This window comes from Chionomys nivalis, chromosome 1 (assembly GCF_950005125.1).
Source record: "Chionomys nivalis chromosome 1, mChiNiv1.1, whole genome shotgun sequence".
Taxonomy (NCBI): Eukaryota; Metazoa; Chordata; class Mammalia; order Rodentia; family Cricetidae; genus Chionomys; species Chionomys nivalis.
This window is the reverse complement of record NC_080086.1, coordinates 7,696,071-7,717,377: the sequence shown is the minus strand read 5'-3', so window position 1 is coordinate 7,717,377 and position 21,307 is coordinate 7,696,071. Positions and strand designations below refer to the sequence as shown.

The following is a 21,307-nucleotide window of genomic DNA, read 5'->3' as shown; positions in this document are numbered from 1 at the left end:
CTGGAAAGGACCCCACAAACAGGAAGGAAGTAGGTAGCAACAGGAAAGGTCTCCACAAACAGGAAGGCAGTGGGTAGTAACAGGAAAAAGTCTCCACAAACACGAAGGCAGTGGGTAGCAACAGGAAAAGGTAAGCTCACTTGCTCTGTTCTCCCTCCTCCAGCCTCCTGCAGTCCGCTCCAGTGCCCCTGGGATGGCCAGTCTTGGATATCAGTCTGAATACGTGATTTTGTCAGCTACATTTCTGTTGCTGTGACAAAGTCCCATGTCTGAAAGCAACTTAAAGAAGAGTATATTTTGGCTTTTCCAGGGGAAAAGTCCATGATGGGGAGGAAGGCTTGCAGCAGGCGGCTGAATCATGGAGCATAGAGATCACATCTCAGCCACACACAGGGAAGCAAACAGCGTGAACTGGGAGTGAACTGAAGCCACCAGCCCTCAAAGCCTGCCCTCCCCCCCCCATGACACATCCTCCAACCTTCAGGCTCCATCTCCTAAAGGTTCCACAACTTTTCCAAACAGCACCACTCACTCAGGATCAAGTGTTCAAATACCCAAGCCCATGGCAAGTATGTTTCTTTTATTTAAACCACCATAGGAATCAACTATGAGACAAGCCTCTGTCACATCTATAAGGGAGAGTTTTTCTTAATTGGATTAATTCTAAGTGTGAATAGCACCTTCTGACTATGGTCTAGATATAAGGACTTCCCAGAATCCAATGTGGCTCTCCAGGAATCCTCCAGTTCTTCAGCACAAGATTGGGACGACTATGTCTTCTAGCCTGGTTTTTAGCCTCTCCAGTGTGAAAATACCAGTGATGGACTGTCTAGACTATACTGTGCAAGCCAATTTAATAATTCCTCTTTTAATATAAATTCATTGTTTTGACTTTATTCCTCTAGAATATCTGATTAATACAGGAGATATCATAGAACTGGTTGGCAAAGAAATGTGATCTGTAGGTGATAGTACCACAGATCAGACTGTAGAACAAGGGCCAGCAAAAGGGAGGCAGAAACCTAAAAAGTGACTGACACTCTGGAGACACACGATGTAGTGACCATGGTGGAGGTGAGAAAGGATTCCTGCATTAGCGAGCTGGTCTGTCATCATCTGGAGGTAGTTTCAACCAAACTAGGGAAGACTTCAAGGATTTCGAATTCAGTAACAGAAAAATTGAGATGGGAAAAATTATAGGATCCACAGACTGGAGCAACAAGGAAATTAGGAATGCTGGTGTTGAATTTTGGTGTGCCCATTGGGTGACCAAATTGATATTCAACCCTGGAGTTGAAAATATAGCCTGGGAGGGAAAGAACATAGCAGAATTTATGTAGCATTGGGAACTTTGAGACTAGGTGAGCTCCTAGTCTAGACAGTAAATAGAGAAAGGGAAAGTAGGATGTTAGATCCCTAGATGAAAGTAGCAATGCACATATGTGTCAAGGAAGAAACGAGCTAAGTAACAGCTTCTCAGACAGGAGAATCAGAAGATCAAAGGTATCCCAAAATCCTGACAGTTTAAATAAGATGGAAACTGACTTAGACAATTGGTTCAATAGCAGTGTGATTGAGGAAGAAATTCCAGAAATTTCCAAAGTGGAAGACATGAACTTGAAGATTGAAAAGTCCCATTGAATGTCACACAATGAGAGAAATCAGGCCAAAACACAATAATTATGAAATTTCAAAATATAGAGAAGAATGGCTGGGTGTGGTGACTCATACTTTGTAATCCTACCAGGATGCTGAGCCAGGAGGATTGCCATGAGTTTCAGGCCAGCCTGAGCAAGAGTGAGACTGTCTTGAAAGCTAAAACCGAAGACTCCCAATACAGAGCAGAAGGGAACCAGACTGTAAAGCAGGTGGCAATAAAAGACCGGGTTGCATACAAAGAGATCAGGACATGGAATATCATCATTTCATCTCCCCCAAACACTGGACCTGGAAAACACTGGGCGAACTTCTTCAAAAGGTTGAAAGGATTTACAAATTAGAACGGCATTCTGGGGCTAGAAACATGGCTCAGATGTTAGCAGCCAAGAGCCCTTGCTGACCTTGTGGAGGGCGGGAGTTCAATTATCAGCACCCATGATGGGTAGCTCATAAATTTCAGCTCCAAGGGATCTTATGCTCTCTTCTGGCCTCCAAGGGCATTGCGTCTAGGTTGCATCCACACAGATACATAATTAAAAATAAAATGTTTAAAAACATGTTTAGAAATAAAATCCTAATAAAAAACATTCATAGTATATGAAAGTATAATACTGACAATGTCGGACATAAAGGCCCTCAACACTTTTGCTTTCTTTCACTTTTCCTGGGGAAACTCTTGGAGAGTAAGTGCTCAAAAAATGCAAAACAATATTTTAAAACAACAATAACAACAAAAACCCTTTGCCAAGAAAAACATGATTCAAGTTATAGGAATTCCGAGGTCCCATTCATGTAAAGAGCAACACTAATCTGTAGGACAATAGTGGAAGAAGGTTCCGGAATGATTAGCCTTGCACTAGAGAATAAAATGTGTGTGTCTCTGGACCCATTCCTCTAAAAGGATGCTTTCTGGTGCTCTGGGCTTCACTGAAGCTATCGGAGCACCCGGAGAAGGTCGGAGAAGTTGTGAGAGCCAAGAGCACTCAGAAAACAAAGTAAACCAGAGATGGGACAGGTGTGGGACAGGTGTGTACCCCAGGTGAAGGGACTAGAACACCAGGCCCCTAGCACATGAGAACATAGTGACTGACTCAGGTGACAGAGCTGATGTGGCTGTTGATAGCAATGACTTGTTCTTGCATCTATTTTCTCAGTGAGAGGAAAGGATAATATTAGCTGGAGGTGAATGAGAAGGCAGCATTGAAGTAAAAGATGTGTCCTTAAAAGATGGGGTTTGAACCAACATGAAAAGTAGTCTAAGACTCCCTACTTGTTCTTAGAGGTGCCTGGGCGGGCTCTCCAGCCACTCTTTCTCTTCAGATTGTTAGGCACAGCCGGGGGAAGGTGATGGAAGCCAATAAGAACAGACATTATCCCCAAATAGGGATCGAGCCAAGAATGACTCACAAGCTCCATGTGGTCGCTACTAGGGAAAGAAGAGGTCACCTGAAGTGGGGTGGGCAGAAGTGGAAAGTGGCTGGACAGAGACAATGGCTGAGCCCCCTGAAGAAAAGTCATTTTCGGACTTTAAAGAAAGCTTTAAAGAAAGCTTTGCAGTCAAAATATCAGAAGTGTTGATATGAAAAGATGAGCAGTAAATGAGCAGAGACACTGAGAGAGAGTCGTCACCCTTAATCTCAGACAGACGTAATCACCGTTTATCCAGGCAGGACATTGAGAGGGTCTAGTTGGAAGCTACATCTATAAGCAGTTATTTGGTGGTGGAATACTTCTGTAGTAAATAGCTCCAAGCCACTGGAGATAGGAGGTCTTGTCAATTATGCTTTAATAAAAAGCTTCCCCATAGTAACCCGTGGAGGCAGGCTCTCTTTCCACTGGCTCATCACGCTAACATTGTCATGCTGTGGCTTGAATGTGGCTTGCTCCATTTTTACTTTTGTATTGTTAATGTTTATCAGATGTGGATTCTTCACCTGTCTTTATATCCTGCTGCTGTTTGTATCAGTTGTTTTTCTATTGCAGGGACAAATCATGAACACACAGCTAATAGAGGAAAGCTTATTTGGAGTTGCAGAAGGACAAGACTCTATGGTGGCAGAGTAGAGGCATGACGGCTAGAGCTGGAAGCTGAGAGCTCACATCTTAGACCACAAGAAGGAAGCAGAAAGATAATTTGAAATGGTATTAGTCTTTAGAACACCTCCTCCAACACAGTGACAGGCAAGCTTCCCCCAAACAGTGCTACCAATTCTGGATACTGGATAAAGCTATGAAGTTGAAGCCTGGATCGCCTTGGAGACCCCAAGATGTTGGAGATGCCAGGATCTTGGGATATCTGCCGTGGAGAGTTGCTAACAGGGAGTGGAGCCAGCTCAAGAGAAAAAGTGTGTTACAGTCAACAAATCTGAGAGGAATTGGAGATCTGAAGAGCGTTTTGACATCAGACATGGAGATGTAGAGTTTAGAGTTTGCCCAGATGGTTTTCGGTCTTGCTTTGGTCCAGCATTGCCTCACTATGCTCCCTTCCCTATGTTTTGGAGCAGTAATGTATATCCTGTGTTGGAAGTATGTAATCTGCTTTTTTTTCATTTTGACTTTATGGGGGATTACAGTTAATAGATTGCATGGATCTCAGAAGAGACTTTGAACTTTAAAACATTGTTGAGACTGGCATAGAGAGTGGGAACTTTTGATGTTGGACCAAATCCATATTGGATTATGATATCACTGCAAGCTTATAGGAGTCAGGGAGTGGAATGTGGCAGTTTGAATGCAACTGGCCTCCATAAGCTCATATGGAGTGGCACTATTGGGAGGTGTGGCCTTGTCAGAGTAAGTATGGCCTTATTGGAAGAAGTATGTCACTGTGGGGGTGGGATTTGAGACCTCAATGCTCAAGCCACATCCAGTGTCTCAGTTCACTTCCTGTTTCCTCTACAAGATGCAGAACTCTTCAGCTACCCTTCTTATATCATGTCTGCCTGCACAACCACCATGTCCCGCCATGAGGATGATGGACTGAACCTCTGAACTGTAAGCCACCCAATTAAATGTTTTCTTTTGCAAGAGTTGCTGTGGTCATGGTATCTCTTCACAGCAACAGAAACCCTAATTAAGACAGTGCCTGAGGAAGTTGTGACATCTTTGGGAAGTCTCACTGGGGAAGTGGGTTGTTTGGGACAGGCTTTGAGATATACGAGGCATAGCCCCCCCCCCCCCATTTTCAGCCCTAGCTCTCTGCTTCCTGATTTGCCCATAAAGTCACTGGTTGCCTCAGCTCCAGTGGCACCACCCATAATCTGGTCCTGCTGCCATGATACCATGCTTTCTTACCATGATTGACTGTACCTCCTCAAATCATGAACCAGAATAAATCCTTCATACATTAAGCAGCTTCTTTCAAGCATTATTTGTTTTTCACCTCTTAGAGTCACTACTCTCCCAGGCATGGCTTATCTGTGATACCAGCTATCAACCCCTAGGTGTAATCTCTCAACCACTTCCCAGTATACAGATGATACTGCTCATGAATTATTAAGACACATAAATATTCATGTATATTGTGCAGTCCCACAGCCGTACTTTAAGGTTTAATTTTGTATCGGGAAAAGTCCTTGCTTTTCTTTCCAGTTTACCAATTCTCTCGTCAGCTGTGTCTACTCTGACGTCAAGTCCACTTCAACAATTATTCCGTGCATTTCTAAAAGATCTGATTGTTTTCAATTTTGTTTATTTTTAATTCTTTATTGACTCATCATGTTTTGCTACAATGAATTCATGTTTTGTAACTTAGCATACCTGACAATGTTCTAAGTTCTCAGGCATTTGTATGGGTGATTATTTTGTTTGCCGTCTGTCACTAAAGATGATCATTGTCAATGTCCAGAGTGCACTGAAGGGCTTGCTTACAAGACCACATTTGTTTGAACATGGTAACTGAGAACTCTGAGAGCATTTCTCCAGGTGAATTTACATTAGCTTCTATCGGGCATTGACAGCTACTCCTGACCTTCAACCACGTGAAACCACTGTTCAGGTTCACTGCAGGGAGGGCACTTGGAGTCTAGGGCCTGGCCTCTTTTTCTAAGCTTCAGTGTGTGATCTTTACAGGTTTTAGGATTCTACTTTCTGTTCTGTATTTGGATTTGGTGAGGCTCAGAGAAGCATGTAGACATCCTTGAACTTTCTCATGTGTTTAATAATGCATTTAAAAGCACATTTAACCCAAGAACAGGATGTATTGCAGCAGGAGGTCCAATGGAGGAACAATCTGAGACATCAGGCAGATTGATCTCATTGACTCTGCTGCATTATCTCAATTTCCCAATAGTCCTGAGATGAAGAATTTTACTCCCAACTAACAGAAAGAAGGTTAAACAACTCCTATTACAGAGCTATAAGTGTAAAAGTATTAAACTCAGAAGCTGATCTGTTGGTGCTGGGATTGAAGGCAGGGCATTGTATGTGGTCGGTAAGCACTCTCCCAATGAGCTGTACACCCAGCTCCTGACCCCCATGCTATCTACCACTATGTAACATTGTCTCTCATTTGAGTGCTGAGCATCCATAGCCTCCTAGGGGCATTTTCATCACTACTGTCCTCAATCTGGGCATTTCTTTCTCATCTCTACTGCGTTCAATTCTAGCTTTAGGTCTGCTTTCCAATCCACCTGAATGGCTAATCCTTGATGCCAGCAGTGAAGCACTGTTCTGCGTTTGAAGATAAGAGAAAGACAAAAGTCAGCAGAAGGGGCAGAAGTTTCAGGAACTCCATCTAAAACACATAAACTTCAGAGAGATACTGTTCTGATCTTCTTATATAAGCCCAAGTTACTTTCCTTAAAAATCAGAATACTTTTGTAAAGTACATACATAAAATGTTTGCTTAGGAAGCAGGGGAAATGGCTCACTTGTGAAGTGCTTGCTCCCACGAGGAAGGACCTGTGTTCAGATCCTCAGTGCCACATAAAAGCCAGGTGCAGTAGTGGGGACCTATAACCCTAGCACTTGGGAGACAGAGCTGTGAGAATCATGTGACTTTGCTGGTTAGCCAGTCAACCCAGCTAATCGGCGGCCTCTAAATTGAGTTAGAAATCAGATTTTTTTTTTGTCATAAAATAAGATGGAAAAGTAATTGAGAAATGCATACAGTGTTGACTTCTGGCCTCCACGTGTGTGTGTGCGCGTGTGCATGTGTATGCATGTGTATGTGTGAGTGTGTGCATGTGTGTGTCTGTGTGTGTACATGTGTGTATGTGTGTGTTGTATATGTGTGTGTATTTTTGTATGTGTGTATGATTGTGCATGTGTGTATATCTCTGTGTGTATGTGTGTGTATATGTGCATATGTGTGTATATGTGTCTGTGTGGTGTGGACACACACTCACATACACATGAGAAAGGTAGAGAAGAAACAGAAAGAAAACAGTTGTTGAGGAATGAAGTCTGGAGTTGCAGAAACCTCCAGGCCACAAAAAGACACTTTCGTAACCGAGGAGTCTCCCCCTGAGTTGGGGTGGGGCAGGAATATCTCTAGAGGAAACCAGAATATGTTGTGCTTCGTCTTATTCGGGAACAGACTCTGGGTGGTATCCACACCTTATTTTATGTTGACTAATTAGGTGTCAGGGAGAGGATTCTATCCAGTGACACTTCCTTTGTGACAGAAGAAATCTGACCCGGGCTTTCACATCACGACAGATCATACCAAAAACCACTCTGAGATTTGACAATGGGCACATAGAGCACATAAATAACATGTAAGGAACTGAACAGCTGCAATTTAACTCCTGTCAAGAATGCTAAACAATCTGATAACAGTTAAGAAAAGGATGGAATTTCTTAAATTATTTTGAAGGATACTTGAACAAACACACTTCAAATCCAATAGGTCAGACCCACCGGTGGTCCCCTACTTTCTCTCTCTTTCTAAACAGTCTTAGCTCACCAGTAGGTTTCATTCATGAGAGACTGACCCCCAAATGCTCCCATAGTGACTACCAAGTATTCTGAAATTGATACCACTAAGAATTTTCCTTCTGCCCTCCAAAGTTTGATACGGTATAGTCAATCTAATACAATCGCACGCTCTTGTACATTCTGAAAGCATTGCTGTCTTGTACGCATGTGGCAAATTGGTCGTTTCTTTGCTTTTAGTTTAATAAGTCAGCTCACAATTGCTGATCGGAAAGTTGGACCAGGGCCAGCATGCTGGATATGAGTAGTATTGAGTGGGCAGGATGCTATGCGGTGCTCCCAGCAAAACAATCGATCCCCCTGTCCTTTCCACCATCTCTAACAGAGAGAGGAAGCATGAAATCCCCAGCCCTCCTGCCACACTGCCTGGCTTATTTATCATTCCCTTCTCCATCCTTCCTGCCTGTCCAGATGGCTTCCCTCTTTGTTTCTGAGGCTGACTTATGCTCGCTCCCTTTAAGACGCTGATGACTTCACAGACCTTCCTCTTCATTTCCCACAAAGAGAAACCTTCAGGTCTTACCTCTGGCGAATTATGCTGGGATTAGCTGTCACCAGCTGAGTTTTGGAGCCGACATCTCTGGTGTACTCACTTGACAAGGGAGGGAGATTGCATCTAGAAACACAAAAAGGAACGCTTCAGAATGACTCATGCATTTTTAAATCAAGTCGATGATAAGGACCCAAAGAGGAAGGTTAATTCTGGCTCAATTCACAAATAACTTTCCAGCACCTTTCCCTTTCATGGGCATTAGATGACTAATTAACTATTAGCATTACCAAAGTCCTGGGGCTTATGTGATTTTTTTTTTGTGTGTGTGTGTGTATGTGTGTGTGTGGGGGGGTTGTTGCTGTTTTAGAAACAAATGTCAGTGACAGAAGTAGATGATCTACCAAAGAAAAGAGACAATAACAACAATGTCTCTGTTTTACTAAAAATATATCTGAAGTATGGTATTCTACACCTGCAATCCCATACTTGGGAGGTAGAGGATACAGAGCCCAAAGTAACCTTGGCTACACAGCGAGTTTGAGGTCAGCCTGGACTATATGAAACCTTGTTTCAAATAGATAGATAGATAAATAGATAGATAGACAGATAGATGATAGGTACATGACATATAGATGATAGACAGATGATACATAGATAGATAGATAGATGATACATAATATATATAGATAGAATTAATAAATAAATAGATAAATAAGAAAAATAAGTAGAATGAATGAATTAATTAATTGTTGGCTGATGTTTCTGTCCTGCCTGGTTCCTGTAGTTGTTAAGTCCCAAGGAAATCACTCAGAGGTCTACATTAATTATAAACTGATTGGTCCAGTATCTCAGGCTTCTTATTAACTCTTATAACTTACATTAGCCCATAATACTTGTCTATGTTAGCCACGTGACTTGGTACCTTATTTGTCGAGGCATTCTCATCTTGCTTCCTCTGTGTCTGGGTCACAACAAGCGTTTCCCTCTTCCCAGAATTCTCGTTGCTCTGCCTTTACTTCCTGCCTGGTCACCCTGCCAATACTTTCTGCCTGGCTACTGGCCAATCAGCATTTTATTAAAAATAATGCAAGTGACAAGATAAAAGACCATTGTCTTACAGCAATTAATTAATAAAATAGGGGCCTAAGAGGCAGCTCAGCCGTTAGGAGTACTTAATGCTCTTGCAGAGGACACAGGACTCAGCACCCACAAGGCTGCTCACAACTGCCTGTCAATCCAATTCTAGGAGCTCTAGTGCCGTCTTCTGGGTTTTGCTGGCATCTGCACACATGATACATTTGTGATGGGGGAGTCTTCTGTTTTGTGTTAATTTCATTGGTTAAATAAAGAGACTGCCTTGGCCCTTTGTCTTCTGTTTTGTGTTAATTTCATTGGTTAAATAAAGAGACTGCCTTGGCCCTTTGATAGGACAGAAAATTAGATAGGCGGAGAAGACTGAACAGAATGCTGGGAGAAAGAAGCCGAGTCAGTCAGTCACCATGATTCTCCCACTCCAGATCTTTCCTGGTAAGCCAGCTCGTGGTGCTAAACAGAATATTATAAATGGGTTAGATCAATATGTAAGAGCTAGCCAATAAGAGCCTGGAACTAATGGGCCAGGCAGTGTTCAAAAGAATACAGTTTCCGTGTAATTATTTCAGGCATAAGCTAGCCATGCGGGAGCCAGGGCGGCTGGAACGCAGCCCACCTCAGCTAATATCACACATTTGAACTGACACAAGCTTCCGCACATCCTTATAAAATAAGATAAATCTTTATAAATGGTGAAAAAGAAACAGCATTTGAAGTGTGGAACAGAGTACTTTAAACTTGGAATGAAGGCTCATAAGGTAGAGGGCAGGTGTCCCACCCCACATTATCTACCTACATCAGTTTTTATAAAACACTGATGGATTTGGTTGTTTCCTGTGTTTTTCTTTTTTCTTTTTTTTTAAAGGATTCTTTTATATATATATATATATATATATATATATATATATATTTGTTTATTTATTATGCATACAATATTCTGTCTGTGTGTATGTCTGCAGGCCAGAAGAGGGCACCAGACCTCATTACAGATGGTTGTGAGCCACCATGTGGTTGCCGGGAATTGAACTCAGGACCTTTGAGCCACTGAGCCATCTCTCCAGCCCCTCCTGTGTTTTTCTTTATTTTTCAGAAATTTACATTATAGCAGCACTTTCTGGGTCACCTACTATTCAGCTAACCTAATGCATGAAGGATTTTTGTATATGTGGCCAATGTGTCAGTGGGTTAATGTGATGACAGGGCATTGTACCCAAAGAATGGTGGCATTCTCTACCATTCCTGCTCTGCCAAGGGCAAAAGTAAAAGCGGTGTGTGTGTGTGTGTGTTTGTGTGTGTGTGGTGTGATATGCTCTCGTGTGTGTACACACATGCATATGCTATACAAGTGCACATCCATACTTGTGCACACATGTGAAGAGCAGAGGTCAACAATAAGTGTCCTCCTCAATCCCTGTCTCTCACTGGACCTGGAGCTCGCTGACCTGGTGCACTAGCTGGCCAGTGAGCTCCAGGATCCTCCTGCCTCTGCTTCCAAGGCACTGGGATTATGGGCACATGTCACCGTGCCTGGCTTTTGCTATTTTCACGGGGCATTAGGGGTTGGAACTCACATCCTCAAGCTTGTCTGACTAGTACTTCACCATCTGAGCCATCTTCCCAGTCTGAACAGTGCTGTATTCTCATGAGAGAAAGCAACCACCCACTTGTAACCCCAAACTCCATCCTGGCCCTAACAGTTTCCTTTGGTCACAATGCTTTGAGTGCACACAGTGGGAAGCACAGTTGTGTCACATCCAAACCCTGGCCATAGTTCCTCCATGACCTAACACTAGGATAACAACTTTGTGTGCCTTCCTGGGCCATAGTGAGAACTAAGAGAACTCTGCTAACAGTCTCTGTTTTGATGTTTTACACGGCCAAAGTTCAAAACTGTCCTGTCAGAAAGAACACAGGAACCCAATTGTGCATTTGTATTAAAAGTTGAGTCTCTCCTCTCCAACCACATATATGACTTGACTCCTGCCACATCAGAGCACGTCCAGTTTGCATGATTTATTTATAGATGAAGATGAGTTTTACAAATATTGTGGTCTCTGTGAGCTGCTAAATTTTCCCTACCAGTGTGCTCTAGGAGCTGAACTTTCCCACACACCTATCAGCTGACTGCTCCCATGCTCAGCTTCTCTTTCTTACGAGCCTCGTGACTCCTGCCACACCAGGCCATCCAGGCAGAAACGTCTCCGTTTTGATTAAAAGTCTCCCTTTCATCTGCTTGTGAGTAATACAAAAACTGAATGTTCTGGTAACCACACACAGGTCAGACAGCCATTGAATATTCATTGAAAGCAAACGGTGGTCACTGCAGGAAGCTGGGGAGGAACTGATCACAAAGCCTACTCTAGAAGCATCTACAAGCTTGTGGTGACAACATACCCATGTGGTTTCCTGGGGGGTTGTGCAGAAGGGTGGACTCAGTTACCAAAACCCGGTTCCCATCAAGCAGTAGTGTGGATCCGATTGTGATTGTTCTGTCTAACTAACCTTTGCAAAGACAAGATGGCTTCCCAAATAAAACAAAGGCCTCTTAAGGACACTTTGATCTCGACTGCCCTTGCTAACATCTGAGAATCAACTACAGGTTCTGCACTTTGCTAGGGAGTCTTCGTAACCTGTTTTGCCAATAGCGAATTAATTTTCAACTACAAATATTTTTCTTCTTCTATGTTTCATGCTTCGTATAACTGGATCCATTTATATCTTCTACCACAGAGTAAAATCTCAAGAAAAATTTTGTCAGTCAATAAACAGAGTCAATAAACAAACAAATAAAAATCCAAACCAAAACAACAAGATTTGCAGAACTGGTTTTCTCCCGGTAACAGAGGGTGCTGATAACAAGCCGAACTTCACATGCGGCTTGCTAGAATATGCTGACACTGCATAGTGAACCCGCTGCCTTCTGGTCTGTAAACACTCTTCCAGCACAATAGCAGGGGCACTTCCCTGCGTCTCTTTCCTTAGGAAAAGTGCACTATGTGCTTAGCTCCTCAATTCCTAAATTGATAATTACATGGATTTACACAAAAGGCCCATTTAATACAGTCAAATTGCTTCTAATAAGGCATAATTGTATAAAGTGTCCCAAATTTCACATTATTGCTTCTTGGCACAATTGAGAGAGATATTAGTTGCTTAAAGTGTTTCCAAAACAGTGATCCTTGTGATCCTGAAAGAGATCCAAGAACAGAAGAGGGAGATAAATGAAGAAGGGACGTGGTGAATAGAAGCCATTCAGGAAAAACAGTTGTGTGAGTGTGTGTGTGTGTGTGTGTGTGTGTGTAAGCACGCAGAACATTCCTCTGCACATAATCCGAAAGGCTCCAAAACTGTTGCCATGCTGTGGCTGTGAGCTATGCAGTCGGTCTTCAGTGTGTAATTACACATGCAATCAGTCTTCAATGTGTAATAATTACACACACGGTCATCTTCAGTGAGTAATCATTACACACGCAGTTGTCTTCAGCGTGTAATCATTACACAAGCGGTTGTCTTCAACGTGTAATCATTACACACATAGTTGTCTTCAGCGTGTAATAATTACACACATGGTCATCTTCAGCGTGCAATCATTATACACACAGTCAGTCTTCAGTGTGCAATCATTACACACTCAGTTGTCTTCAGCGTGTAATCATTACACACTCAGTTGTCTTCAGTGTGTACCTATTACTACTCCTGCCTCTTAAATGTCCTAGAGAAACTGAATTCAAGAGTTTGTTGTTGTTCTGAGACAGGGTATCCTGTAACCCAGGAATGTCTCCAATTCCCTATGTAGCCAAGGATGACCCTAAACTTCCCATCCACCTCTCAAGTGCTGGGGCTAGAAGTGTGTCCTACCAAGTCCAGTTTTTATGCAAGTACCCTACCCACTGAGCCCCAGAGATTATTTTTAAAGTGCTTCTGTTGGTTAAAGAATAAATGTGCACTTTGCAAAATGGAAAGTTGGTAAAGGTGAAGGCGTAAGTCACAAACACCAGTTTAGAATTATGATTAATAAATGGTTATTTATTTAAAAGGGAAAAAACTTACAGATCACCGTCACAGACAACAGTCTGTAGTAATATGAGCGGCAGGGCTGTGTCCCCAGCACCCGGCCGCCTGCATGGCTAGCTTATGCCCTGAAATAATTACACGGAAACTGTATTCTTTTGAACACTGCCTGGCCCATTAGTTCCAACCTCTTATTGGCTAGCTCTTACATATTGATCTAGCCCATTTCTAATATTCCGTGTAGCACCACGAGCTGGCTTACCAGGAAAGATCTTAACCTGCGTCTGTCTGGAGTGGGAGAATCATGGCGACTCACTGACTCGGTTTCTTTCTCCCAGCATTCTGTCTGTTTACTCCACCCACCTAAGGGCTGGCCTATAAATGGGCCAAGGCAGTTTCTTTATTAAATGAAAGTAACTCCTCCATCATTTCCCCTTTTTTTGTTTAAACAAAAAAGAAAGGCTTTCACTTTAACATAGTAAGATTACATATAGCAAAACAGTTATCAAGCAAGAATTACAGTTACAATATTTATATCTATTTTATCTTTTATCATAACTAAGGAAAACTATAACTATAACTAACCATTCTTCAACTCCATCAAAGACTCCAGAAGGATATAATATTACCTAAGCAAACAAGAGATCCAAAACGTTAGAAATGACAGAGACATCTCACTGCCTGGACAGTCACCCAACGTTCTTTTGTACTGTTGGGGCATCCATCCTCAGCCTACAGGCCCATAGTATTCAGCAGACATTTTCATCAAGCAGGAAATTCCAAAGACAGTTCAGTCACTTTTTGCTGTGTCCTGCAGAATGTCTCGCAGACTCTTTCATGAATCAGGAACCCTGAAAGAACATCTCACCTTTAGGCAAGTTCAGCAGTCCTCTCTCTGTGGGTTCTTTGTGTCCAGTTTATGCATCAGTCCATGCAAGAGCAGTTTCTTGCCCAAATGGCTATCAAACTCCATAAGGAGCCTCTTCAATGCCCATCTTCCTCTTGAAGTAGATTGGTGCTGCCAGGAGCAGACGTGTCTCATTGTCATGAAAAACCCTAAGTCATTAAAACATTAAATGCCATATTCTGTAGTCTTTGAAAGATATGAAGAATGCCTAATTGAAATATATCTCTATATATCTAGAAAATCTAACTAACATGACTACAAGCTTGACTATTATTTTTGATTATCCATTAGCAACCTATATTTCCTAATTATACATTACATTTTTAAATGAACTACACAATCACAATACCTTAATCAAGATCAGAAATACATATACATATAACAAAATTGACCTTAAAATCTATACCAATGCAAATTATTCATATCTATATCATATCCCCCTTTAAATGTAAAAGAACATTTATAAACCATATTTGGGAACATGGGCGCAGTTTTTCTCTCCAAACTGCTTCCTGCTGAATGGGGGCGCTGTATTCAGATCTTTTATGGTGTAACCTGTGTGTCAGGGTCATCTCAGTCGGAAGTTGAGTGAAGTAATTTTCTGAAGGTGTTCACAGCAACCTTTCAGGAGGGCGTGGTCTATCATACCATATTGGGATAGATGCAATCCACAGAGTCTCATCCTCTGTGAAAACAAAAGAAGACCCTCTCCAAAGCATCATATCCTTAGACCCATATTCTGAAATCATAATACCCTTGTATCCATTCTGGTTTAGCTTGGCAACCCATATAATGAAATGTCTCTCTGTAGTTATCTCCTTCACAGTCAAAAATTTTAAAGAAAACACAATAATACAAAGAATCCAGACTCTCTGTGAATTTTCCATTTTTACATGGCTTATTTTTCTTTATTTCTTTTAATCTATAACTATCTGTACTCTGTCTCTTTAAAGACTTTACCCTTTTTTTAAGACATTAACTTTATTCTTTATATATATTTTTTCTCTCTCTCAAGCCTACGTACATTCATCCAACAGTGTCTGAATCAGTTCTATTGTGAATCTGTATTTTTTTTTACTATCCAGGAGCATTTCTTAAGATGTTAAGCACTTCTTAAAAACTTAAGTTGCACCATGTACAAGTAATACGGTACCACCTATGTCCTGCTCAGTCTAAACCTTAACTGCCCTGTTATTATGGTAATTACGGTAGTTCCTGCCTGAGACCAGCATGGAGTTCAGCATGGAGGAGCTGAGCTGCTCCTGCCTCAGAGCCATTTGGTGCCCCTGAGCCATAGCATGCAATGACTTCCTTTTAGGCACACAGCGAGTCTAGTTGCCATCAAACAAATCGTAGCACTTTATTCCAAATGCTCCATTCAAAGACTCTTTCTCCCGCAGGAGCCAGACAGAGATCGCAATGGCGGCACAGTGCAGAAAGCTGGCATTTTAAAACAGCCAGTTTTTTTCCTGCTGCTGAGGCAGGACAATTTCTTTGCCGCATGCAACCCACAAACAGCAAAAAACTGTCTTGAATTCTCTCTCTCTCCTTTTTAAGCCCTCTCAGGTTTTACGTGGAGTTCATTAGCACGTTGAGCGCCACTCTGTAGTAATATGAGCGGCGGACTAAGTTCCTAGCACCCGGCCACCCGCATGGCTAGCTTATGCCCTGAAATAATTACACGGAAACTGTATTCTTTTGAACACTGCCTGGCCCATTAGTTCCAGCCTCTTATTGGCTAGCTCTTACATATTGATCTAACCCATTTCTAATATTCTGTGTAGCACCACTAGCTGGCTTACCAGGAAAGATCTTAACCTGCGTCTGTCTGGAGTGGGAGAATCATGGCGACTGACTGACTCGGCTTCTTTCTCCCAGCATTCTGTCTGTTTACTCCACCCACCTAAGGGCTGGCCTATAAATGGGCCAAGGCAGTTTCTTTATTAAATGAAAGTAACTCCTCCATCAACAGTCCTCTGCACAATCAGGAAGGGAGTCTAGTCGCCGGAAGCGGAGCAGGAAGTAAGAGAGCCCGAGGAGGGAAGTGGCCACTTTTTTAAAGGGAGAGAGACCACACCCCAATGGGCTGGTATCTCAGTGGCTATTGGCTGGAGGAGCGGAAGGACCTCCCGCAACAAGTTGGTTTTTAACATTTTGAAGGATATGTTTTAAAAATGTCTATGCAAAGAACATTATGGGATGGTTTAAGAACATGCCTCGAGGACATTTTCAGCTGTAATCTGGGTACACTGTACAGGCAAGACTATGTGGAGACCCCTTCCCCCCACTGCATTTGCCCAGACCACATGTGGTCTAATTCCCCAGGCACTCAACAGTTCTGAACTTGTATAGATGGTATCAACAGCAGGCTGTGTAAAAGGCCAACCTAGTCGTGCTTATTTGGGATAAATGGGACACCACAAGATAATCCCCTGGTGGTGCTTAGGCTGGCTCTTTTACATGTTAGGTTAAAAATATTCATCTTCCTAATGGTAGCCACACACACACAAACACACACACACAGACACAGACACACACACACACACACCCCAGCAGCAGCAGCAGCAGCAGAATCTGTTTTTGCCAAAAAGCTTGACTTCCCCTTGGGCCATAGGGTAACTGAGAGCAAGAGGAGAGACTAGCGTCTCTTCTCATCTTGTGCCCACTCTTTGGGTGCTAAAGCAGAAATGTTACTGTTCTTAGCCCTTCTCTTGAGTCACCTTAACTTCCAGACAAATAAAACCTCATAGGACAAGCCACCTCCACCCCAGATGAGGATAGTTATCTATGAGGGCAAGAATGTACCCTCCAGGGTGAACAGGTTAGCAATTTAAGGGAAGACTGACTTAAGAATTGGCTTGCGGGTCAGGGTGGGAGCTGAGACAATGATGGGTCAGTGGCGGACAGAATCATGGAGCTACTTGGTTATGTGCAGCCTGCTGGAGGTGCTGGACCAGGCTGCTGCCTTGCAACCTCTGCTAACACTGCTTCACTTAGCGTTTAGAGGAAGCTCCTCAATCGTGATCCGGGACAGCTTGCAGGTTTGAAAAGGACGTAAATACGACAATGACACAGTATTCATAGAAGCATGTATAAAATCAGAGTTTACTGAGGAATGTCTCCTTATCCTTCCTCTAACGGCCTAGGCAGAGATAATGAAATACAGTGTAGGGCACCAGCCTGGTCAACCGTGCAGTTGGCATGTTCTCCCAACACTGGGTTCTTCATTAGCTTTTCAGCCTCATGTGAAAACTCAGGGACTGGAGTAGGTGCCTGACATCGCTGAGGCTCCCTGCTACCCTCACCTGCCTCTGCCTTCTGTGAGATTTATTCCACTCCTATGATGTTCTTATTTCTCCTACACCTTCTCCCATGTCTCGTGATACCCAAGCTACACTCACTGGAGCTATAGAGAAGGCTGCTTCATGAAGCTTCTCTCTGCTTTAGTGTTTATTAAATCTTGTTCCTCAGCCTGCAGTGGAACAAGGAAAGGATTTGGCGCCAGGGCTTCTTCTGCATCGAGTGCTGCACTCATGGTCTTAAATGAAAAGCTGTCCACTCCTTTCCCCAATATTTGTATACATTGCAAAAATAAGGTCAAATGAAATAAATAGCAGTCAAGAAGAAAACACAGTCCTACAGTGGAAAGTGGCGTTAGAGTACTCTCGAAGGAAAGGCAGGAAAGGAAGGCACCCCAGGCCCACACCTACACCCCACACCCCCACTGCTACAAGTTTCTCCAAGGGAGACAACATGTCTTGGCGGCAAAGTAACTCTCTTCTGACAGGGTATGTGGCAAACTCTAGGAAGATGCCTCCACCCGAAACACTCAAATAGTGTAGAGTTCCATGTTGAATCAGAATTCTTAGGGCACCACCCCCACCCTACATGTGACTCCATGGTGTGTGTGTGTGTGTGTCGCGCATGTAAAGGCTACTGGTCTGCACCCAGCCTTTTAGGTAGATGCTAGGAATCAAACTTAAGTCTCTGTCTGGTTCCAGAATCCTTGGGTTCCTGGTTCATAGTCATTCCTACATCCTTGAAATTTGGGGGTTCACCTGAAAGATTCCACCAGCCTCTCAATGTTCTTTTGCTTCCTCGATGAGACATGCTTTCCTTTTCCCACACTGTGTCTCCAATAAGCTGGGCTGGTACTCCAGGGGCCGTGTTTAGTCTTGAGCATGTTAATTTTTCTCCATTTCCCTCGCCATCCCCCACTCCACAAACCCACCTGAATGGTCCTGTCCCTTACTCCATCGTACCTCTCATGGCAGAGCCCACTTCTTCTCCTGACCTGGCTTCAGGATGTGGTCCCTCGCATGATTTCTGTCTTGACCGTGCCCTTTTGGACCGTCCACCTTCCTTCTTAGCTAGACAAGCGCCACCCCCACCGCGCAGACGCAGCCACTTGCTGTCTTTGCTCTACAGGCCTCCAGTGTTGGCCCAGACTCACAGTTGGATGGTGTCTGCCCTTGGTCAGGGTTAGCAGTTTTAATCACTGCCCTGAAGGGGCTCTCTTGTCCTTTACCAAACTCAGGTCTGTTCCACACCTCCCCATGCTGCTCAGTCCCTTGATCAAGATTCCTTTTGATGTGGTTGCCTCGCTGATCCTTCTTGCCACGTTCATAGTCACAACTCAGACCAAAACCCCATCTTTAGATCCCACTCGCTGCTTTCAAATGCCTCTGTGGAAAGCTAAGAAGAGAAGGGTACCCTCACAATTACTAAAATGTTTATTCATGTGGAGTCAGCCCTGAGGAAAGAGCAGTTTGCAAGGCTTTAATCACCCAAGTAGATAATCTCAGGGAAGATCCGAGGCCTCACTCTTCTCCCTGCTGCCTTCATAAGCAGCAGAGCTACCTCTGTTGCTGCCCAGCCTTCTCAGCTTTGAGATTCCTTGGGAAAAGTTCCCTTGCTCCCTTTAGGGCACTCATAACCTCACTTGTCTATGGGCTTGAAGAGAAACTAAAGACAGGCAACAGGAGATTAATTGCAAGCCACTAGGTTTGAAAGGCCCGGGGCTTATGGAAGGGTGGGACAAAGAGAGGACTCAGAGGCCATGCTGTGGGTGCTCTCTTACCGCATGACAAAATCTGCTTCGTCTATGTGACGGCCACAGCCACTCATCTTCAGAATCCCACCGTTTCCCACCACCGCGCATTTCTTCAATGGCAGCTGGAAGGGGGTTGCCTAGCAACAGAAAACAAGGCGGGTTTTCACTGCAAAGGACATACAAGCGCTCAGAAATCATTATTGACAGCAGCAGACCTGAGGAATTTGAAGACAGACTTGGCAGGGCCAAAAAGAACCCTGGGAAGAAGGAGGACGTCACTGAATTGCTGACGAACAATCTGGCCTGTTTCTTAGGGGTGAAAAAAGGGCACAGGGTAGGGGTGGGGAGTAAAGCAAAACAAACAAAAAGTCCCTGAAATATATTTAAATGTAGCAGCGTTATTGCTTTGTTTTGTTTTTTCTTTCTCAAATTGGCCGAGCTTACAGCACAAGGTGTTTGCGAGGGAAAACAGAAAAGTCCAAACTAAACACAGGATTGCTTCTAAAGGCCTTAGACAGGAAATAAAGTCAAATGAGTTCTGTTCTCCATGTGAGTGCAAAGACACCATGGGCCATCCACTCCCCAATAGCATCTGGGTATTTCTTATGTTAACTTCTAGAGACAGCTAGGACACAGAAGTCTGAGGCGGCAAGATTCCCAGTGTGGGGTGAGGAGAGAAAGAAGGGGCAAGAGTGTGAACTTCAGCCACCAGCTAAACTGTACCATGAAGTTGCTGACTTCACCAAGGAGACAGCCTCAGCAACTGCTATGTGAAGTCCTAAAGGAGCAGGCAGTACTGTCCCCAAGCCCTCAGACAAAGCTTTAGCACTTGAATGATCAGTAGAGGGCTAGAGAGACCGCTCAGGCAGTCAAGTGCTTGCCTAGCAAGTGTGAGTCCTGAACGTGAGATGTACAACTTGTATGAAAAAGCAGAATGTGACTGTGTGTGCTTGGAATCCCAGCGGTGGGGGTGGGGTGGGGCAGGGGTTGAAGACAACGAGATTCTGGAGCTTACTGTCCAGGTAGCCAATCAGACTCATGAGCTCCAGGCTAAGTGCAAGATCCTTCCCCAAAAACAAGATGTAAAGCAATTGATAAAGACACCTGGTGCTGACCTTTGGCACACACACACACACACACACACGAATACTCAGGATTCAGCCAGGCAGGGGACGCAGTACAAACAAGGGCGACAGTGTTTGCTGGAAGAAAACGCGCTGCTGTGAGCAGAACACTCTGGGTGGCTCTGTTTAGAACTTGGGAGCCATTAAGGGACAGGTGACTTGTGTCAAACCAGACAGCATGTGACTTTCTTCTGCAAATATCGAGCTAGACTACAAAGAAAATGTTCTGTGTGGCTGAGTGCTCCCTGGAGTGCTATTTATAGAGCCAGGGAATATGGAAACCCAGTAATAGTCCCTGAACGTGAAATGAATCATTTGGCCTCTTCTAGCTGGGTCAGCAAGAACTGCCGGGTACCCAGGCTCCTTGAAGATGCTGGAACAGAACACAGTCACCGGAGTAGCTGGGGGAAAGACCCTGAATAGACACATAACTGATCTAGAAAACAGCCAGATCGATAGGCCATGTCATTTGCATGTGCTCCATTTGCATGCGATTCACGCAAATGATACAGACTATACCAAAGACCAAATGGAATTAGCTCATGAATATACAATAAAAGGATCCTGCCTAGGCATGAAGTAATAACTCAGCCAGGAAAAAAATCCCCAAGAGTCTCTGCTTTCATTGGTAGCTGAAGGAGGCACTTAGTCCAATGTGAGAAGATTTTATTCTCTTGATTTCTAGTGGTAAAATGAACAGCCAGAGCTATGTAAATATTGGTGATAAATATGTGGTGTTGGGAGTGTAATGTCTAAGCAGTTTCCTGCTGGGAGAAAAGAACTGCATTTCCACAGCCCAGATCAGCCCAGTAAACTGCTCCCGAGTGAGGTGCATGAGGGGAGACAGGCAAGGGAAAGCAGCTTGGTTTAGAGCAATGCATATTTTTCTTAGTCATTCCTAAAAAGAAGATTTGGAATCAACACTGAAAAACAGAGCGATATCTCCCATCAGTCAGACGGAAAGCTGGGGACTGACGCTTGTGTCAGCTTGTTTGTATATTCTGCAGTGTTTACTGTGACATGTGAGGGGT

At 43.6% G+C, this 21,307-nt stretch overlaps 1 protein-coding gene across 1 annotated transcript in view; it reads right to left on the bottom strand.

The window, feature by feature from the left end:
* Positions 1-21,307, bottom strand: part of St8sia1 (ST8 alpha-N-acetyl-neuraminide alpha-2,8-sialyltransferase 1) — a 152,711-nt gene that overhangs the window by 42,359 nt on the left and 89,045 nt on the right. Inside the window, exons 3-4 of the mRNA XM_057787739.1 lie at positions 19,180-19,289; positions 8,120-8,212 (exon numbers count right to left, since the gene is read on the bottom strand). Of these exons, the coding sequence (XP_057643722.1) occupies positions 8,120-8,212; positions 19,180-19,289 (203 nt within the window). The remainder of the gene's footprint in view (positions 1-8,119; positions 8,213-19,179; positions 19,290-21,307) is intronic.